Source organism: Alternaria arborescens (assembly GCF_004154835.1).
Source record: "Alternaria arborescens strain FERA 675 chromosome Unknown contig_44, whole genome shotgun sequence".
Classification (NCBI taxonomy): Eukaryota; Fungi; Ascomycota; class Dothideomycetes; order Pleosporales; family Pleosporaceae; genus Alternaria; species Alternaria arborescens.
The window spans coordinates 53,537-74,493 of record NW_021167899.1 but is presented as its reverse complement, the minus strand read 5'-3'; the positions used below and the strand labels follow the sequence as shown (position 1 = coordinate 74,493).

The 20,957-nt window shown below is 49.9% G+C and overlaps 8 protein-coding genes across 8 annotated transcripts; 3 read left to right on the top strand and 5 right to left on the bottom strand.

Moving 5' to 3' along the window:
• Positions 1-85: 85 nt before the first annotated feature.
• On the bottom strand, positions 86-3,584 carry AA0111_g11133 (hypothetical protein; the record flags this gene model as incomplete). Its single annotated transcript, XM_028644964.1, has 2 exons — positions 86-97; positions 189-3,584. The coding sequence occupies 2 exons, from the start codon at positions 3,582-3,584 to the stop codon at positions 86-88; spliced, it is 3,408 nt and encodes a 1,135-aa protein (XP_028501277.1).
• A 140-nt stretch (positions 3,585-3,724) lies between these two features.
• AA0111_g11132 (hypothetical protein) lies at positions 3,725-4,903 on the bottom strand (the record flags this gene model as incomplete). The annotated part of the gene is made up of 1 exon (XM_028644963.1): positions 3,725-4,903. One exon carries the CDS (start codon positions 4,901-4,903, stop codon positions 3,725-3,727), a length of 1,179 nt encoding a protein of 392 aa, XP_028501278.1.
• A 1,905-nt stretch (positions 4,904-6,808) lies between these two features.
• AA0111_g11131 (hypothetical protein) lies at positions 6,809-7,975 on the top strand (the record flags this gene model as incomplete). The annotated part of the gene is made up of 1 exon (XM_028644962.1): positions 6,809-7,975. The coding sequence occupies one exon, from the start codon at positions 6,809-6,811 to the stop codon at positions 7,973-7,975; it is 1,167 nt and encodes a 388-aa protein (XP_028501247.1).
• Positions 7,976-8,273: 298 nt separating this feature from the next.
• Positions 8,274-10,139, bottom strand: AA0111_g11130 (hypothetical protein; the record flags this gene model as incomplete). The annotated part of the gene is made up of 3 exons (XM_028644961.1): positions 8,274-8,955; positions 9,005-9,111; positions 9,159-10,139. The coding sequence occupies 3 exons, from the start codon at positions 10,137-10,139 to the stop codon at positions 8,274-8,276; spliced, it is 1,770 nt and encodes a 589-aa protein (XP_028501248.1).
• Positions 10,140-10,893: 754 nt separating this feature from the next.
• AA0111_g11129 (hypothetical protein) lies at positions 10,894-12,602 on the bottom strand (the record flags this gene model as incomplete). The annotated part of the gene is made up of 4 exons (XM_028644959.1): positions 10,894-11,539; positions 11,589-11,849; positions 11,898-12,336; positions 12,386-12,602. 4 exons carry the CDS (start codon positions 12,600-12,602, stop codon positions 10,894-10,896), a joined length of 1,563 nt encoding a protein of 520 aa, XP_028501276.1.
• A 914-nt stretch (positions 12,603-13,516) lies between these two features.
• AA0111_g11128 (hypothetical protein) lies at positions 13,517-14,868 on the bottom strand (the record flags this gene model as incomplete). Its single annotated transcript, XM_028644958.1, has 2 exons — positions 13,517-14,215; positions 14,266-14,868. The coding sequence occupies 2 exons, from the start codon at positions 14,866-14,868 to the stop codon at positions 13,517-13,519; spliced, it is 1,302 nt and encodes a 433-aa protein (XP_028501281.1).
• Positions 14,869-15,563: 695 nt separating this feature from the next.
• AA0111_g11127 (hypothetical protein) lies at positions 15,564-17,151 on the top strand (the record flags this gene model as incomplete). The annotated part of the gene is made up of 4 exons (XM_028644957.1): positions 15,564-15,610; positions 15,661-15,748; positions 15,814-16,288; positions 16,346-17,151. The coding sequence occupies 4 exons, from the start codon at positions 15,564-15,566 to the stop codon at positions 17,149-17,151; spliced, it is 1,416 nt and encodes a 471-aa protein (XP_028501269.1).
• A 911-nt stretch (positions 17,152-18,062) lies between these two features.
• On the top strand, positions 18,063-20,321 carry AA0111_g11126 (hypothetical protein; the record flags this gene model as incomplete). Its single annotated transcript, XM_028644956.1, has 1 exon — positions 18,063-20,321. The coding sequence occupies one exon, from the start codon at positions 18,063-18,065 to the stop codon at positions 20,319-20,321; it is 2,259 nt and encodes a 752-aa protein (XP_028501268.1).
• Positions 20,322-20,957: the final 636 nt, after the last annotated feature.

Genomic DNA, 20,957 nt, shown 5'->3' with positions numbered 1-20,957 from the left:
CGGTTCTGTCTTCTCTGAAGAGAGCCTGAGGGCGACCGTACGGCTTGTGTACGAGTCTGCCAGGACTGTAGGGCTGTGGTGTTAACTAGATTTCCTTCTGGTTCCCATGTAGCTTCTTGAAATCCAACCCATTTCACGAAATATTGCTTAGTTCCTTGACGTATTCTCTCACTTGTGATACTCTCTACCTGCCATTCAAGATGTTCTTCTTGTTCGTTCTCATCTCGTACGACGACTGCTGCAGGATTTGAATCGTTGGTCTGTTGTGAGGGTAGGGGATCAGTAGCAGCTGGTCTGATCTTGTCGACGTGGTACGACTTGGTTTCCCAGGGGACAGCTAATTCTACCCAGTATGGGTCTCGTACGCGTGACACTTGGTACTTTTCGCTCTTCCAGTCCAGCTTCTTGCTGGCTCGTGCAGTGCGTACGTCTCGTAGGTCGAGCCAAACCCAATCTCCAACCTTGTAAGTAGGGGCAGGTTTCCTGGACTTGTTTGCCTGCCTTTCCTGTTCTTGTTGTGCGTACGACATAGCTGCGATTGCCCATTCTGCAGCGGAGGTGATTGTTTGGACGATGTCTTTAGCCTTCTCATGAGTGGGCTTCTTAGCTGCCTCGTTACTGTCCGTACGTTCATGTTCTTCTTGTTGGGAGAAAGGCGTGTTGTGGTAACCATGCTGTAGGAAGAAGGGGGAGACGCCAGTGGACGTGTTCGTACGGGAGTTGAGCATTAGCTCGAGGATTGGGCATAGCGTAGCCCAGTTGTCTTGGTCATTGTTGCAAAATACCCGTACGACTACCTCAATATCGCTGTTTGCTCTCTCAGTCGTGCCATCAGTCTGTGGGTGGTAGGCTGTAGATAGGTTTCTTCTTATGCCTAGCAACCTACAGACATCTCCCCACATAGCGCTTGCGAATTGGGGGCCTCTGTCAGACGTGATAGAGAGAGGAAGGCTGTGATGACGGTATACTTCTCGTACGAAGGCCCAGGCTACGTCTTGGCTCTCTATCTTCTGCATAGGTATCAAGATTGCGGCTTTGCTAAGGCGGTCTTTTACTACCATTAGGTTCGACTTCCCTTCTGAAGGAGGGAGGCCTGTAATAAAGTCAACCGTCAAGTGCTGCCACGTACGACTTGGGACTGGCAGAGGGCGGAGGTAACCATGTCTTCCGTCTCTCCACGGGGTACTTTTCCTGCAAAGCTCGCAGTTCCGTACGAAGCGTCTGATGTCGTCGCTCATCTTAGGCCAGTACCATTCTCTTGCTACGATCCTGTATGTCTCTTCTCGACCTGGGTGGCCTGCTTGCAATGATAGGTGGGCTATCTGGATTATGCCCGTACGAAGTGGTTCTGATTCGGGTACCCAGATACGTGTTCTCCATGTAAGGCGGTCGTCCGAGTTGATTGCGCAGTCTCCTAGGGACACAGCTATCTTTCTAGTCGTAGACAATGAGCGTTGCCCCTCCCGTACGGACTGGAGCACTTCCTGATAGAGGTCGTCCTTAGTTACTGCTGTGGCCCAGTGGTTCTGTATCAACTCCTGTTCATTTGGTGGCTGAGGCAGTGTGTCCGAGACTATTGGTGTAACTAGAGGGAGTAATGCAGCAACTCGTACGCCGTCTTGTTGGTAAGCTGGGGTTAGCATTACAAACTCTCTGCTTGCGATCCTGTCGTCATCCTCGTCTTGTGGCATGTCTTGGTCTCGTCTGGAGAGGGCGTCGGCCCGTACGTTCTCCTTCCCTGGCCTGTACCTGATCTTCATATTCCCAAATCTTGATAACTCGACTGACCATCGTACGTGGCGTTCTGTCATCTTTTGCTTCTTAGTAAAGTATTCAAGGTTCTTGTGATCTGTAATAACCTCGAATTCTCGTACGCCTCGGAGTTCGGCGTCCCATTCCTTCAAACAGCAGATTACAGCTAGGAGTTCCTTGTCGTGAATTGGGTAGTTGCATTCGTGAGCAAGGAACTTGCGTGATAGGTAGGCAACCGTACGAAGTACACCGTCTAGGCCTCTTTGGGAAAGAGTACCTCCTAGTGCGTGTCCAGAAGAGTCGCATTCTAGGACTGTTGGCAGCTCTGGGTCGAAGGGTACAAGGACTTCGTCAGAAAGAAAAGCTTCCTTAATCGTACGGAAACTTCTCTCTTGCTCTGTCCCCCATACAAACTTAGCGTCTTTGCGTGTAAGTTGGACTAGTGGTTCAGACAGTCGTGCGAAGTGGGGAATAAACTTCCTGTAGAAGTTCGCAAATCCTAGGAATCCTCGTACGCCTTTAACTGTAGTAGGCGCATTCCAGTCTTGAATAGCCTGAACCTTCTCTTGGTCCATAGACACGCCCTTCCCTGCTTCTACAATAAATCCTAAGTACTTCGTACGCTGCACGTCAAATTCGCACTTCTTTAGCTCTAATTGCAGTCCAGCTGCCTTAAGTCGGTCTAACACTGCCCGTACGTGGCTGTGGTGCTGGGATAGTGGTCCATCTGTAAAGATGATAATGTCGTCAAGGTACGCTGAGGCGAATTCATCCAGAAAGTCTCTCAGAACCCAGTTCACGTAGCGCTGGAACGTGCTTGGAGCATTTGCAAGGCCAAAGGGGGTTACCAGCCATTCGTACGAGCCAAATCTTGTCCGGAAGGCTGTCATCCACTCCTGCCCCTCTGTGATTCTTATCTTGTGGAAGGCAGCTGTTACGTCAAGCTTAGTGTACCACTTCGCCCGTCCAATCTGGTGCAGGGTTTCTTTAATAAGAGGCAGTGGATAACGGTCCTTCTTAGTAATAGCGTTCAACGCTCTGTAGTCAACACAGAATCGCAACCCGCCGCCTGGCTTTCGTACGAATAAAACTGGTGACGCTGCAGGAGAATTGCTTGCTCGTATGAACCCTTTGTCTAGGAGCTCATGCAGTGTCTTCCGTAGTACTAACAGTTCGTCTCTCGACATGCTGTAGAGAGGCCCGTACGGGATCTTTGGATCTTTGCCATTCTCTTGTTCTAGCTCTAGTTGGTGGTCTACCTCGGGTCCTCGTAAGGGTGGAAGGTCATCTCCCTCCTTTGGTTGGAAGAGGTGTACGTACGACTGTAAATATTCTGGGAGTTGCTGGCGGATTTGCTCTGCTGTTAAGGGGGTCTTAATCTGAAGGGCTTTCTCGATGTCGCGAAGGCTTGCTGCAAATATCTGCACCTTATTCTTCTCTCGCCTGTTTCGTCGTACGTGCAGTTGGAAGGCTGCAGCAGAGATTAGGGAGAAGTCTGTCTTCCCCTTCTGTGACTCTGTACTGCGTACGGTGATGCCGTACTGAGGCAGCCTCAACGTGTGTTGGCGGGAATTAATAATTCCACCAACTCGTTCTAGCCAGGATTTTCCAAGAATCATGTCATAATCGTACGTTGTAGAAACAATGTATGCCGCAGCGCGTTGTTTTAATCCTCTAACGTCTAAGTCAAACTCTGTAATAGCGTTAACAGAGCTTCTCTGCTCGTTCACCCCATCAATCTGGATTTGGGGTATCTCTATGCGCGGTAAGCCTTTCGATCGTACGAGCTTCTCGGTCACAATCCCATAGGTGCAGCAACCATTGTCAATCATGGCGGTGGCGTGTTCAAAGCCATTTATTGTAACATCTATTGACATGGGGGGGGTTGCTGCTAGCTGGGACAGGATTCTTCGAGGGGGTCGTACGGCCTGAAGAGGCTTCGCTGTGCTTGGCCCTAGCTGGCGTCTTCGAGCTAGGGCTCTTCTTTTCCCGATTCCTCAGAGTCGGTATCCATCTTCGCAGGAGCTGCTGCGGCAACTACAGCTCCCTTCCCTTCCGTACGAGCGGGTCGTTTTCCAATCTTGACCTGGCACTGAGCAACCTTGTGGCCTTGGTGCCCGCATCTTAAACAGTCTCCTCGCTCTCTTCTTTCTTGAACCTGGGCCTGTGTTCCCCAGAATTCTCTCTTCGTACGAGGCTGGAAAGCCGCTACGGTAGGAGTCCAATCCATGGTATCCTCATTGCTAGGCGCAGTGTGTGAGGAGGCCGCTGGCAGCGTACGAAAGCTGAGCTGGTCTATAGCCTTAAGATTCTCCCAGGTAACACGCATCCTGTGTACGAATTCCTCGTACGACTCGTCTTTTACAGGCTGAAAGCCTACTTGGTAACGCAACAGTCTCTTGTTAAGAGAGTTCTTGAGATAGTCAATCTTCTGTATATTGCTCGCGTTCCCTAAGCCCGCTTCCAAGAACTTTAGGTTAAACGCTTGCACGTGGGGAATGAACTCACCCTTCCCCTGTTTAGTCGTACGGATCCATTGCATTGCTTTCTCACGGATTGTAGGGTCTATAAAGAACCCGTCGAGCTGTTCCCAAAGCCGCGCTAAGGATGGTTGGGAAGAGCCCTCCATCATGCTCGTAACGTATGTTCTTAAGGCGGTGAAGGCCCAACCCTTCGTACGAGTGATAATGTAGTGTACCTGGACTTCTTCAGAAGGGTAGGCTTGTCGGTCCGCAAAGAGTTTCGCTTGTACGCGCGTCTTCCATTGGGTATAGTCTTCGTGTGAGCCTTTCTCAAACACCTCTACGTCAGGCAGCCTTGGTTTCTCGTATCGACGTATGGTGTCTTGGTAAGGCGAAGGCGGTGTAGGTGCTGACGTGGCATGAGACGATGCCCCACTTGGAGTTGGCACGCTTAAGCCCTGACGAGACACCGCTTGAGCTAGAATCTGCACCTGCTGTTGCAGCGCTTCGTACGATTGTCGTTCTGCTGTCATTTGGTTGAGGTTCCCTCTTAGGAGGCTAATTATGTCGATAAGCTCCTGTTGTGAATGTTCGTACAAGTTGCTCTGTGGTTGAGAGGGAGCCTCTGCTCCTCTCGCTTCGTAGGTCTCAGCTGAGTCCATTGCTTCGTAGCTATCGCCTGGTTGCATAGTAGTTGTACGAAGAAGTGTCGTTCTCAATTCCAACTCGTCACGTACGAGAAGGAAGAGTAAGGAATGTGTGATCTTTCTTCTTATGTTAAGGGCGGAAAGAGGCCTACTAACGAGTTTGCATTTGTCCTATATACAGAAGAAGAAAGATAAGAAAAGAAAGGTTCTCCTTGCGCGTACGACTTGCCTTTTGTAGGCCTTGCGCCTTACTGCCTTAGTCAGCGCTAAGCCGTACGTCATGTGACTAGAGCAGTCCGCTTAGTACGGCGTAGCCCCTTACAGATCTTAAGTAAAGAACTAGCTATCTCTTTAATATCAGCGAGCCTAGGCGGATATCCTTGCTCTACTAGCTTAAGAACATGTTTAACAATCGCTATCTCTTCAGATCCTCGAAGAGCTATTAAGTTGGGCGCGCAATCGCGTTGTTAAGGCGTCCCAGCGAGTCGCCTTTGTAGTGTTGCTTCAGAGACGCTATAGATAGCTCTAGCGCGTCGCGTTATTAGTAACGCGTCTCTTTAGATAGCCTGTATCGCAAGCTGTATATCCGCTTCGTTTAAGATTGTTTTTACGCTGTTGCGTTGAGGCATTACGACTTGATTGAAGTTTAGTGAGGTCTTGGCAAAAGTGCGTCACTCGCTTGGGTGCGTCACTCGCTTGTGAACTACGTTAGGGAAATTAGTGTTTATCGAGTTGCTTGCAGGCCGTCTCTCGGCCAAGCGGCCTCCGAAGCTCCGCCGTCGTATGACTGCCAAGCATGGTGCATGGCGGATATATAGTGGGCCCGTCCCATCTTAGCTAGCTCGGTAGACATTCATCTCCACATATCACGTCCGACAATGTCCCGATGTCTTGCCATACCTGATGGGCACGTTTGCACCTCTGCCGGCCTTTTTGAAACGCCTAGCGGCATGCAGCACCAAGAATACCAATCTAAATGTTTGACTACGCAACAACACTTGGCAGTAAGCAGCGCGAGGGCAACGACTATGCGGTCTTCGAGAGAAGAGACCTAAAACTAAAACACTAAACAGTACGCTGTGTGGCAAGACGCTCGCACCCAAGCATCACCGCGACTTGAGTGCATACTACAAAAATTCATATGCCGACGATCCTTTTATTCGTCAACCATTGACGTACAAGCAAGACGGCGACCAAGTTTGGGCCTCGAACGCTAGTGCACAGCCGTGAAGGTTAGTCGACGGAAGCATCGTCTATAGAGGTCGGGTGGTTTGTCATCATGTTCGCAAGAGTATGGCCGACGACCCCACAAATATGCTAATCCCCAGCCGATCCGCGCGTCGTAAACGAACAAGCAACAATGGCTCACAAAGAGAATACGAAATGTGTTTTTGGGACTGTTGAAGGCCTCATTCGTATGGTAACGATCATTGGTTTGTGCTCTGGGGAGCGGAATGATTGGATAGCTTTAGTTTTGTTTCGCTGGAGCTCGTCTAGGTCAAGGTAAACGCCGTGGGTTCAATACCGCAATTAAGGCGAAAACCCACATAAGACATGTGCGCGATGGCACAGACAGACTCAGTTCTGCTGTTTGAAACGCAGGTGGATAAGAGTGCAACAGAAGTAGCACCCACATCACAACCACAAGAATCCGATTGGCATCTGCGTCTTGACGCTATGCTACAAGCAGGAGGTAAGCGTGGAATGAAATGTAAGATACCTCCCAAGACTGAGGATTAGTATTCATACCACATGTTAGCGGAGGCCTATGCATCAATGATAAACATTCAGAGCGTGGTTGCTTCGAAACCTGGACTTTCGGCGCATGAAAGCTATTCTATAAAGCTTAGAAGTTAGCTGGACGGTTGAGTATCCTCCAATCCATCTTTCGGTCCCTTTCGACTCCAAAAACGATAAGGAATCTTACCACCTGTATCTCCCGCAACCATGTCGCTTGCCCAATCGATCAGAGTCAACAAGCCTCCCACGATATTGTCAACGATACTCTCTGGTCTAACTCAAGCTGCCAGCGAGCCTCTCGTAACTGGTGGACTTCTGTACCTGTTGACTCGTGGTAGTACGCAGCTTCGAGCGCAGCTCCTCGCGCCTTTCGGATTCACTTCGTCTCTCTTTGCCAATGATCCTGAGAGTATCGCTAGGCTTGCGGCAGTAGTCACGGCTCTCAAAGTACTCACTACAGCGGGTGTCCTGCGTCGTATCAACCAGGCTTTGAACCATCTGGCATGGAACAACTGGAGATTAAAAAGATCAGGCGCTGACTGGCAATTCGGGCCAGAGAAGAAAGAGGTGATACTTATCACAGGTGCAAGCAGCGGCTTTGGTTACCTAATGGCTATGGAGTTGTCCAAACATGCGCGGATCATCGCGTTAAACAGGTCGCCGCTACCCGCAGATCTGGAGGCGCTGCCGGATGTTCACTTCTACCAATGCGACGTTGGCGACATATCTGCACTTGAAACTGTGTGCGAACAAGTCAAGAAGGACTTCGGGACGATCAGCGTGCTGATAAACAATGCTGGATATGGAATTGGCAAAACATTGCTCGAGGTAAGACAGAGTTCGATAAATCCCGACCTTTACATCGAGAAGGCTGACGGCAAGCAGACAACCAACGCTGAGGATGAGAAGCTGTTTCGAGTTAACCTCTTATCACAAATGGTTCTCATACGCGCTTTCCTTCCAGCTATGCTCGCACAGGAGAAAGGCCATGTCGTTTCCATAGCCTCCATGGGATCCTTTGTCGTCCCCCCTAACATGGTCAACTACTGTATCTCGAAGATCGGTGCCTTGTACCTCACTGAGGGTCTTCGGGCTGAATGTCTCACACGTTATCCTGGTGGTTCATCTATCTGTAACACCTCTATCCACCCGGGATGGCACAAGACCGGGATAGACAAGGATGGCACACTAGCGAAGTTAGGCATCGTAGAAGACCCGCCAGAGCCAGTGATAGACGTGGTGTTAGACCAGGTTTTGAACGGCAAAAGTGGCATGATCTGTATCCCAAAGCACCATCAGCGAGATTCGCTGCTTCGATTTTGGCCGAGATGGGCGCAGGATCTCAAATTCGGGCTGGTGGGTTCAAAGGTATAACAGAAGGCTTGCGTAGTTGTGCTAGAGATATTCATAAACATATTCATCGAAGTGGCGCAAGGACGTCAAGAGCGATGTGGAAAGTCTTGTGACGACTAAGGGGTAGAGGCAATACCGGCAATGCTTACGGTATTCGAGGCCGGCGCGACGACGAATGACCTTCATTTACTGCATCTCGAGCGACTGTTCGGTGGATCACCTGCCTTCTCCAGAGAAATACCTAGTTTATAGGCTGTCGTCACTAATAACAGAAGGAATTTGGGCACATGGCAAGTAGTTGGAAAGTCAGCTGTATTTTTTAGCTGTCCACGATGGGAACAATGGCTCCACTTCTCAGCTCAGCGATCAGCCTTCGTGCCTCGATCATGTCGTGATTTCCAACAGTGATGGCAGTTTCTGAAATCTGAGAGATTCCATCGTTCTGCTTGTACATCTTCTTTACTGTCGAATATGCTATCAGCCAGTACTCAGGCGCATATCTCATAAAGCCAATCCGCTGCCACATCGTCGACAAATCACTTGCCTTTTCCAATAGATCGAACAACTCCATATCTCGCGTATGCGACGGCCATGATTGCTGCCAGTTCCGCAATGCGTTCTCGACTGAGGTCATTCTTGTTGTATCTGGCGCAGTCATTGAGAAGTTTGCCAGGCTATATACCTGTAGATATAGCGCGTGGACGATGGTGAACATGCTGAGGACACTAAGATGAGCAAAAGTGCGACGCATCGCTGGCGTTCTCATGATCGCGTTATCGCAAAGCGCAATAACGGCACTCAAGACGTTCATGTTGGTCGCATCGATGCCCATCCTTTCACGCCAGACCTTAAGTTCAATAAAGCACTCTTCTTTTGAAGAAGCTTGAAAGCAAGATTCTGGGGACGAAATCTCCATGACCAGTTCGGACAAAGTGGTACGAGGTACATGGCAGAAAAATAGGGCGTAACTGGCGTCGATGTTGCAGATATACGAACAGATGCTATCGGATCAAGTCAGCGTTGGAACTCGAGTGCGAGGTCGACCAATACCGAATGAGCGACTCTCGAAGAGCGTATTCCTCCCAGTCAAAACCAGCTGGGTCAGACGTATCGATCGACCTGAGTGAGGCTTGATCTAGTCCTATATCTCGTGCTAGCTTTATGACCATCAGTATAAAATCTTCTTGTGATAGCGGTCACTCACATAAACGAGATCATTAAACCTTTGCCGCAGAACGCGTCTTTTACTCCGCTTACTTCCCTCCCAAGTCTGATACAGGCAAACACAATAGGCGGCTTGGAGAGTCTGCAAGTGTGCGCTTCGACGATCGGTATTTGTCGACTCCTTCCACGTGTTCGAAATGTTCTGATCGTCAAAAGCGGCATCACTGTAGACGAGGTCTTCGACCAAATCAAACCAAAGTTGAGCTGAGGCATGATCGTGATCTTCTGCCGACAAACAAGCACCAACAAGAGCCATTACAGCAATGAGTGACGGTGATTTCTCTACCCTCTTGAAAGTTGGTGCATGTATCGTGGGCCAGTTCGGATACCAGCAAGACCAAAAGAGCGCTAAACACTTGTCTAGGTTCTTCGGATTGAAGAACTCGTAACAAAGGGCTTCTACGGAAGTTGACCAGTGGATGTCAGCAGAACCGCGGTGATATTGTTTTATCGCTGTCTCTCGAATTTGATCAACTATCCTATGCGTCACGTACAGTGACACACCTGGATCAGCTGTGTCCTTAGTCCCTTGAACCAGCATGTTTCGGGCGATCTCAACCCAGTGCGTAGCCGGGTTTAGCACTTTTTCTTCCCTAGGCGAGGCGTTCTCGCTCGGGTTCGCCCTGATTGGGTCCAGTGTGATGGAGAGTCTTTGCTGCTTTGTGCCACAGCCAAATGAGCTGACGAAGCCAGTCGCCTTAGTAAAGTTGTCAAGAAAGGGGAACTCGATCAACACGTTGATATCAAGTTGTGTTGGACGCCGGCAAAACGGTGCAATGGCGTTGTGCTCGATTAACAGTGAATCGGGGTTATTCCAGGAGGTGAGTTGCATGCGACGACCTGGATTGCGCAGAGAAGGCGGCAGCATTAATTCTATGTCATTGTCAGAATTGGCAATGGTGGTCTCCGGGTGATCGACGGTGTCATCTAAAGTCTGAAATACCGATTCATATATACGCATATCGAATCCAGTATCAACATCCCGGCGAGGTATGACTAGGTCTTCATCCACGCCACATTCCACCGTATCGTTGGTCTCCGTGCTGTAAGCATCCACCTCGTTTATGTTGGACTGAAGCTCTGCTGTCAAATCACGGCTTAGCTTTTGCGGTCGGCTATACTCGCAGACTTGGTTTCGTGAAGCACATAACGCGCATGGTTGGGAAAGGTTACAAGCTTTCTTCAACTGACAGCATAAGTCGCAGGCCCGCGTTTTACGTCCCCGCGCTCTCGCCTTAACCGTCGGAATGGGATAACTGTGAGCTCTTCGAACACTGCACGAATTCCAGTGACGTTTCAATGCATCGCTGCGTTCATAGTCAGTAAGCGGTCGGCTCATGACGGAGGAGCGCACCTTCTGGTAAATTTACGTGAGCAAAAGATGCAGACAAAAGATGCTTTCTGGCTCTGCATATCCACGAGGCAGGGCTATGAGCGTGTCCTGCAGGAGAGTAATAGCGCTAATTGTGCTTTTGAAGGCTTTCTTAAACGGCACCTCGAGCGGCGGGTATGGAATGCGGGGGATCTACACGCTACACCTTAGTGCCGGATCGCGCGGTTGGTTTCGGCACCTGCGCGATGCAAGTTTGTGCAAAGCCAAAAAGCTCACTACGTATTGTCAGGTACGTACCATGGTGACGGGTTGATAGATTACATCATGGATATTGTACTTTGCTGTCAAAACTCCACGTTTACATCGTAATCGTCAGTGCGCATCACTTCCTGACCTCTGCATGCTCGACTTCCGATGCCTCCTTGATATCCAGACCCGCCAAGTCTTCCTGATCTTTCGCTACTTCCCGAACCATCATACTTTGTTTCTTGTTCTCGCTCTTCTTATACAGATATTGCATGATCAAGAAAGTAGCCCAACATCCAACAATGAAGCAAATATTTACCGCGTACCCTTTGGTCCACTTTGGGCCCTCGACAATGGGGAATACTGTGATAGGGTAGAACGAGAAGACAGCCCAGCCAGCTGTCAACATAGCACCGACAGTGACAGCACGCGCCTCAGCATCGTCGCGCAGCGCCATGTTGATGAACGGCATGAGAATGGGCGTAACAGCGGCGGAGACTCCGAGCAGGTAGTAGCAGGCAAAATGGTAGCCTTTGGGTATGTTCCAGATGAGGAGAGAGATGTTGGCGACGATGTAGATTGTTTGGACGATAGAGAAGATGGACCAGAGCGGGTAGACCATGCACAGGGATGTGGCGAGAAGCGCGGCGAAGACAGAGACACCCTGAGCGCCAGTGGGGATAGTGTTGATTTGTGGAACGGTGTATGCACCTGGGTACTTGGCAGCAAGATCTTTAAGCCAGATAGCCATTTGACCGTGAGGGTAAGAAGACGAAAGGAAGCTATAGGAATGTTAGTACATCGTAACAGATAAGATGGGTTAAGGCTTACAAGGTATAGCATAGTACACCCATATAAAACTCCCATCGCATGAATGTGCGCTTTGCAACAGTCCAGCTAAGCTCTTTGCTAGGTGCAACACCGGCATTGGCCATGCGCGATCGAGCTAGTGCATGCTCTTTGGGTGTAAGCCACCATGGTTTTGCGCTGCTTGGTAGACCGGGGAAGATGAGAAAGCCTGCAAGTGCAATGGGTAGAGAAATTACTCCATCGATTATGAACAGCCAACGCCAACCTGACATACCACCGACACTTAACTGTATTAGCGACTGTTGACTGCCCACTGAAAAAGTGACTCACCCGTTGAGATTTTTGTACGCAGCAGCTTGTAGGTAACCACCAAACATCACAGCGATGTTGTTAGACACATACCAGACTCCTGTACGTTTGAAGACTTCTTCAGGCCGGTACCAGGAGCCAAGCACATAGGTCGTGCCAGATGCCACTGGTGTCTCGAGCAGACCCAGCAAGAACCGGGTACCATAGATGTCGTTTCGGCTGCGCATCTGACTTTGGCAGAAGGTGACGATTGACCAAAGCACTTCCATGGTCGGCAGATAGTACTTGGCAATCTTCGGTCGGGATAGCAAGAGTAGGGACGGAACTTGGAAGACGAGGTATCCGACATTGTAGAAGGTATCGAAAAGTGAGTACTCGTTTCCATAGAGGCTGAGCTCTTCTTTCATGCCCGATACGTAGGCGTTCTTGATGTTGGAAGAGTCGAGCCATTTGAGGAAAACTAGTGGCGTCAATATTAGAGATTTCGCGGTGTCACTGGAGCGCCTTACACATGAATGAACAGAATGTCAAAAGACAAGCATCCATCTTTCTCAGCAGCTTCCTCTCCTCCTCGGGATAGTGCTTAGGATACCATTCCCAGAGGTACATCCACGCTTTCCATGGCGACCTCTTTGGAGCTTCAGCGGGCGCGATAACGTTAGTATCGAACTCGCCAGTCCTGTTGGCGACGCCAGCAGTCTCGTCGTTGGGCTGCGTGCTGGCCATGTTGACTTGCGCTCGTCAGATCAAAGTGTTGACGGCACGACCTCGGATGCGTATAGCAGAGTTGGGATCCTCGTGCTTATAACACTAACAAGTCGTAGGCCGAAGAATAGGTGAATATGTAGCTCCCGCATGGCTCAATATCAAGGCTGGTAAGCGACTGGACGGATCCTTCACGGGCATCGGGTTATTGCTGGATACGGATGGTCGAGTGCGGGGGCGGGCATTTCTGGGGCAAGCTCCACGAACGAGTGCTGAAGGGGGAAATACTCCGTTGACCGAGATATATCTGGCGATAGAGAGATAACCAAGAGCATGGGGAGACTGTGGGGTGATGGAATAGGCTCAAATCTTGGTCCTGGGAACATGCATGATGGTCCATGAGTCGTGCCAAGGCGTGTCTCTTGCCGCCACAGACACGCAGTTTCGGCCCATTGTTCGCCTAAAAAATGAATAGTAATCCTCGGAGAAACTCCCAACATGCATCGCGTTTGTTGATATCATATCTCCAAGTTTCTCCAGGCGATATGTGCAGATGCATGCGTGCTGAGAGACAGAAGTGTGACGTCATGAACGAGCGCACTGACCTCAGGGGATGGCGTGCCTTCACGCGTCACATACGCGAACACCGTCTCACACAACTTCTGGCACGCGTCATTTCATGATAATACTGTCCCTTCTCCACCTTGAGTCGACGGAAGAACATTATACAGGTCTAGAGAGCCGATCCATCTTACAGCAACCCGTTGGTATCGCAAAACGCTGTTAATAACGAATGTACAACCGTCAGATCGCACCTGTCGTTACGCGAAGAACGTCATCCAATACAACATTCACGCAACAAATTGTAGGAGCTTTGGTGTCATCTTATTGCTTCCACAAGCCTTCCGCTATATGCTACATGCTATGGTCGTCCATCACTTCAGCGCTTCAATCATCTTGTACAAGCTGTTCTCCAAGGTAATGGGCGAGCGAATGGCGGTCCAATCATAGTTCAACAGGCCCCAAGCCTCATCAGCTCCAATAAGCGTATTGGGCGTTCTGTTCGGACGCGTCTGGAGATAGAAGCTACCCGACAATTCCCAATGCTGCCAACTAACCTGGTATTCCTTCACCATCTCCACCAAGCATTTCGCGTAGGTGGTCTGGTTCCAGTAAGTTCCATTGTGGATGAAACCCCATTCTGAAATGACCATCGGGAAGGTGTATTTGGTCACTGGGTCGTCAGGGTTGACTGCTTGGAAACCCTTTTGATACCACTTCCTCTTGAAGGTTGCGCAATCGTCTTGGGTGGCTTCAAAATCGTATTTGTGGATCTCCAGAACGATTTTGTCCTTCCAAGCAAAGCTGTCCGGGACGAACTTGGCGGTCTTGTTGGCGGTCGACGTACCGGCGGTACCGTTGAGTGTCTTACCCAGAGGGATCGGGTCAATGTACGTATCATACGAGAGACCAGAAAAGAAGATCAGAGCATCGGGATCCGCTTCATGAACGGCATCGGCAGCGGCAGTCATGTGGATGTACCACGTATACCAATCGACAGGCTCAGCCACCTTGGCAGCTCGCAGTTCGTTGCGCAATCCCACCGACGCGAAAGTCGACCAGTTTTCCTTTCCCTAGGTTCGTCAGCGTCTGCTCCTTGATCTAGGTGTTGTCCATTACTTACAAACTTAGTCATGAAGGCTAAGCCTCGCTTCCACTTCTCCACGTCGAAATCCTTCTCGCCGAACCAACCGTTACCGTCGTCGTCGCCGCAACACCAGAATGCCTTCGATACGTGGTTGTCCAAGTGGATGATCACGCCTTGGCGCGACAATTCCTTGCCAACGGCGTTCCACACTTGCAGGCGGGTTGTGTTCTTGGTGAACTGCGGATTCTTCTCCAAAATCGAGTTCAATACATCCGTTCCATTGGTTCCAGGAATTGCGTTCAGGACACTCTTCTCGAGAGTTTGATCTGGGCTGTTCTCGAGATAATCGTCCACCATCTCGATGGCGAACGGCATGCGGACTGAGTTGAGGCCAAGCTTGGGGAACCAGGAAACAATATCCTCTACTGAAGAGTGTTGGAGACCTTCAGGGATCATGATCTCTTGATGACCAGGCCAATTCGTTGACATGAAATGGAAGACATTGCCGTTCGCATCAATGATGTCTCGTCCCTTGGTTGACAATGGGAGGGTCGAAGCTGCACGCTTCAACGCCGACGACGGCGCAGCAGCAGCAGGGGATACCAGCAGGAGCCCTAGAGTTGCGTCTGCGAACCGCATCTTGAAGGTGTGTAGAGTGAAGTATTGCTGAATCTGTTTCGTGCTACGGATGCCAGTGTCTTTATGCCGACTGGTCTAAAACTGATCGTCTACGTTCTAGCGTGCTTCTTCGATATTGACGGCCATAGTAGTTCCGCATCTATCTCTTAGCAACTCTACTATTACCCCAGACTTCGAAGATACTACGGCGCGGGGGAATTAGTGGAAAGCCGAGCCCACACTAGACTTTACGACGCTCCCAAGGCTTGAGAAACACGACGGTGGCAGGAAAAGATACCTCTTTTGGAAGGCCGTCCACACGTCCAAGAGTGTGCAATCACGAGCGCAAGCAAGACACGAGAGTCAAGAAAAGAATGACGTGCTTGTAGCGGGCATCGCCCTGGGCTTGTGCAAACGGCCGGGTAGCGGGCATCGGTACAATGCAGATCCCACATTTAGCCTACACCCCGACATTTGAACTTTCGTCGCGAGATAACCCGGTATCGATAATGGCCCCACACCAATACGCGCGACAGCTCACGCGTCGCCCGATGTAGGCTTTTTCGCAAGAAGCACCATCTTGGCTGTTCTTCGCTTTGCTTCCAAGCTCCTTCTTCTGCTCAACCGCGATCGAACGTTCTGTAGAGCCGCATCGTACACGAACACAATCTTGTATACAGCATACGTCATTCAAAAGTTATAATCGCGAACACAAGATGGGAGGCGCTGTACAGGATATCAAGATGCCTTCGAAGGTCGCAACGTAAGCGAAGGCTCATGTGAACGTTATAGGTTGGTACTAAGTGTATCTAGAGTCAAAGATGTCAACCTCAGCCAAATATACTCAGAGAGTGTGTTGGCGAAGGTCGTTCAAGTTGCACAACGAGGTTTGAAACAAGAGGTGTGATACAACTCCTCCACTTCAAAAGGTGCACCTATATCAAGTGCTATATCTGACGAACTCAGGCACCCTTACAATCATATCCCCACACCGTACCTCAAGTAGGCCCGGACGCAGGACGATACGAAGAGCGAGAAGCAGACTTCTGGACATGCGGATTCTTTCCAGGTTGCATATACGCGCTTCTCGAACGCTCCATACGATATCCACAAGCCATTAATGTTCCGGAACATATCCGATCACAATTGCAAGACCAGCTGTTGAAGCTAGGACGGCACTATGGCGTTGCTATCAATCAGATGTCGAGTCGCACAGACACCCACGATATGGGCTTTATTGTCCAACCCGCCTTGCAGAAAGACTGGGAATTGACTGGCAACAAGGAGAGTTTACAGTCTGTTGTCAACGCCGCGTATGCGCTCGCATCGCGATATGACGATCGCGTGAAGGCAATCAGAAGTTGGGATGTTGCGATCAACGATCGTTATTCAATCACAGACATGTCAACAAACTTCCTCGTCATTATAGATAGCATGTGCAGTAAGTCATCACCTCGGCCCATTTCTATATTGCATCTTGCTCACTCACACGTCACAGATCTCGACCTCCTGTACTTCGTCGGCCACATCAAGAATGACCAATCGCTAATCGACATCGCAACTCAACACGCCGACTCCATCATCCACGAGATTCTACGCCCAGACTTTTCTTCCTACCACCTCGTAAACTTCGATCCACGTACCGGTCGACCACAAGCCAAGATGACGAACCAAGGCTGGAAAGACGATTCGACATGGAGTCGAGGCCAGGCCTGGGCGATCATGGGATTCGCGCAGACGTACTCATGGACGAAAGACGTGAAATATCTCGAAACTGCGATCAAATGCGCAGAGTACTTTCTAGGGAGGTTAAAAGAAGGCGAAGGCAAGTGGCACCACCCCATGGTACCATGCTGGGATTTCGACGCGCCACAAGATAATCATACGGAGCCATTACGCGACGCATCCGCAGGCGTCATAACAGCCAACGGCCTGCTCATCATTCACCAATCACTCCAATCCCTCTCATCCACCGCTGCGTCTCAACTGTCCGCCAACAGTGACACAAACTTCCTCGATATCGCACTCCAGATCGTTTCTCAGACCCTAGATATGTCGTACGACTCCGATCTAGCGTCCTTTGAAGCACCCGTCAAGGCTATGGTGAACGGGAATGGCGTTAACGGTGGTGCAGCAGCGTCGGAGCTGAAAATCAAAGAAACAGGTTTCGAGTGTATACTGAGGAACAGCACAACGAACTGGAATGAGCATGCGCACAAGAAATACGCGGATCATGGGTTGGTGTATGCAGATTACTATCTTTTGGAATTTGGGAATAAGGTGCTGAGGGCAGGGTTGCTTTGAGAATTAAGTATGTTGACTTAGCTTGATCATGGAAGACTTGCACAGAGACAAGAGAATCAATGCTTCGTCTGCTCGTGGTGGTCCTGCACGTGTGCGCCACTTTGATGTGACAGCAAGCGCGGCCTCTTCCCCGCAACGAGGTGATAGCGCAGTCATCGCCTTTGCCTTTTCTCTTTCGCAAGGCCGTTGAACATCAAGAACTGACCTCCTCTTGCGATTTGTTCGAGGTCGCAGTATTGTATTTGTTCAAGTGACTACCGATCGTCGTGTCCTTAGTTTCCCTATCCAGGTGAATAGCTAGCAGCCCCGCACTGCATGCAGCCCTTCCTGAGCTTGGTCACTCGCTGACTGGTCAGACTTCTGCCACGCCTAGTTGCAGCCACTTGCGACGATTCTGGTCACATCTTTCCTTCTAGGACACGAGCGCACGCGTATTGATTTACATACTTTATTTGCAATCAATCAGCATACCAAATCATGTGAATTTCTAGGCTGGAGTACAAGTCAGAACTCTCATTGGTCGGTCACAAATCATTGGGGGCCAGAAACATGCGACAGAGAAACGCCACGATCATCGCAAAGCGACAGAAGACACGTCACCACAAGCTGACAGCTAGTACGTGAGACCATCAGGCCGCCGCTTGATCCCTAATAAATTCTCGCATCGTCTCACATCGACAGCTCGGTCACCGTCGTTTCTTCTTGCAACTTGAGCATCGCACACGCCATTGGCTACACGAACTATGGCACCCCAGATGCCAGGCAATAGTCGCAATCCACGTTGGGACAGTGAAGAAACAATATCAGGACTCTTCTCACACGTTGGGGGCATGAAACAAGAGAATCATCTGAAGTTACCTCAACGTCGGTCACGCTTTCCGATCATAAGACCACCGGAAGGCTGCGAGAGAATGGAGCCGAGGGACTGTAAGAATCTCGATTACCGAGGCCTTCCAAATACTACGTCTATTCGGCTTCTTAAGATACATCCAGGGCTAGAGGACAACTCTGAAGAGAGCTACTCTGATTTCGAAACATTCCGTCCACCGGTGAGATGTTCACTTGTTGTCGTAGATCTCAACGACGACGTGTTATACGACGCCCTCTCGTACACATGGGGTGATCCTTGCACCCTCTATCTCAGCACTCAAGACATATCATCGCAAGAGGCTTGGGCAGCACGTGCCTTCGATATCGAAGTGGATGGGAAGGCGGTCTCAGTCAGCTCAAATCTGTACGCGGCTCTGTTAGGGCTTCGTAGTCACTTGGCGCACCAAAAAGACCCCAGGTTCGCCGATGCACCTCAAAGCTCAGGTCTCTTCTGGATCGATGCCTTGTGTATCAATCAGAACGACCTAGAAGAGAAAAGTAGTCAAGTCATGATGATGAGTCGTATCTACCATCAAGCGCGCCTTGTATTTGCATGGCTTGGCGGTGGTGACCGACTATCTGCTCAGGCATTCTATGATCTCATCACTATTGCACAGCTATGTCAAGGGAAGAAGAGAGATCCAAAAGAGTTGAGGAACTTTGACATCTTATGCGATGAAACATATCGCAAGTTAGGGATACCCAAGCTGGATTATACATCCTGGATTGGCGTATTTCTCTTGTTCAACCGCGCCTGGTTCAAAAGGGCTTGGATAGTTCAGGAGATCGTACTTGCTCGAGAACCGTGGTTCATGTGTGGAAGACAGCTTGCTAATGTTGAAACAATCCTTAGCTCGTTCGAGATCTTGCAACGATCAAGGTGGTTCGAGCAGTTGAGGCGCATAGCAGAGCCACTCATTCAAAACTACCGGATGGTGACTGACTATAGCTCGACTTTGACCTCAGCCAGGAGTTCTCTCAAGCTCTATCGACCGAGAAAGACAAATTTGCTGGATAGCGCATTCGGGATTATTCTCCAAGATGTCAGGATTTCGCTGGGAACAATCGACGGGTTAGCCAAGGACGGATCGAGTCCGAAGCGGCCAAGCTTGTCGAGACTACTGCAGTGGTATCGTTACACAGAGTCTGGTGATGCCCGTGACAAGGTTTATGCATTCGTTAGTCTCTCATCAGAACAACGGACACGTCCTCTGACGGTGAATTATGAGCTGGATGTTGTGGAAGTCTTCATCGAGGTTACGCGACATCTTCTTGATTCGTCACATAATTTGAAGATCTTTTCGTTGAAGAAGTATCCCATTGATGGGGCACCGACACTGGAGCTGCCATCTTGGGTTCCAGACTTCACTGTTCAGAATCCAGAAAGGTTAATTAACGAACATAAATCCTTCGCGACATCTAAAGGGCTTGGGTGGATTGACCCAGTATATTTTTCTAAGAGTAAGCTTCAATTGAGAGGGCTCGAGCTGGGCAAAGTCACCAGCATTGGTGTTCAGTTCAGCTGGACAGCGATCTCAGAGATGTCTTTGCTTTTGCAAAAGGTGAATGCGCCGGAAGGACAGACACCTTTTGAGACCCTCTGGAGGACGGTACTCCTAGACATTTTCGAAGAAACGACACCTACATCCATGGAGTGTGGCAACTCCTTCTTGGAGCTGCTTGACAGAACTGTGCTCGACTGGCAGGTTACCGCGGCATTTCGCTTACTACACGCTGAGTATATGCCAGAATCTCTGGCTAAGCCTCAGGGATTGTCAAACGCGATTCCAGAAGACTTGAGCGAGCGTATGGATTTTGAACAAGCCAGGCAGCAAGTGGGGGTGACGTATACTGCCTTTCAACGCATGATTGGGCGACACACAGAGACCGATAGCATCATTTTTCCTCCCGAGTTTGTCGACTTTGAGTATCGGCTGGCTCATAGTGGAGACAAGACGAAGGAGATTTTGATCGTCCAAGAGTTCTATGACGAGCTAATGGACAAGATGGATAATGCCGGGACCAGAGATGATGTTGGTTTCCAAATCTTAGTGAGAGCCATGGGGAGGCTATTATTTGTAACAGAAAGGGGTGATCTGGGGATGGGTCCTACAGTATTGGAAGCTGGAGATGAGGTATGGATCTTGCCTGGTGCTGACGTTCCTTTAATCTTGCGTCGGTCCGCATCGTCGGGTGAGGAGTACAGATTGGTTGGCGAGGCGTACGTTCACGGCATCATGCAGGGCGAAGCTGTTGCAGGTGTGCAGGAAAAGGACTTAAAGAAAGTCATTCTCGTATGAATCTAGTAGTGATTTCCGTTAAGTTTGTCTCTTGCAGTAGATAGTTATAGGAGCCGTAGTTTCCTGAGTGTCCTCTCAAATTCGATGAAACGCTGCTGAAAGCAAGGCTGCTCAAAGCAGCCAATGGGGGAAGATAGCGCGATCGAAGTATACGAAACTCCCTGGACAGAAGATTGAAATGAACATGGGAAATGACACGCACAGTTATCTTGAGTAGAGTGAGGACTCTTGTTCAGATGTTGGCAAGGCGATGCCATATTCTGATGGGCTGTAGAGCGCAACCACGCCTATTGCTCGGCCTTGCGAAATCGACATACGTCGTTTCTTACGTCATAGTGGCTTTCCGGCGGCGAAATGCCATCCTCGTAGATGGTCCACTCGCTCGCGAGTTATGCATGAATGGAACCTAAACAGACCCTGAATGCAGTCACGCGAATGCGGTTACCCCGCATACGGCTAGGAGTTAGCGTCGGGAAATTCCCACAGCCAGAGGCAACAACGGCTTTTTCCCACAGGGGATACTATCACGACATTACCGTCTCCCATCTCCAGACATATTCCAGTTGCAATCAAACAGGTATACGGCTGTCTCTTGAATGACATCATACTATTGCTAATTCCCCGCACGCAACTGGC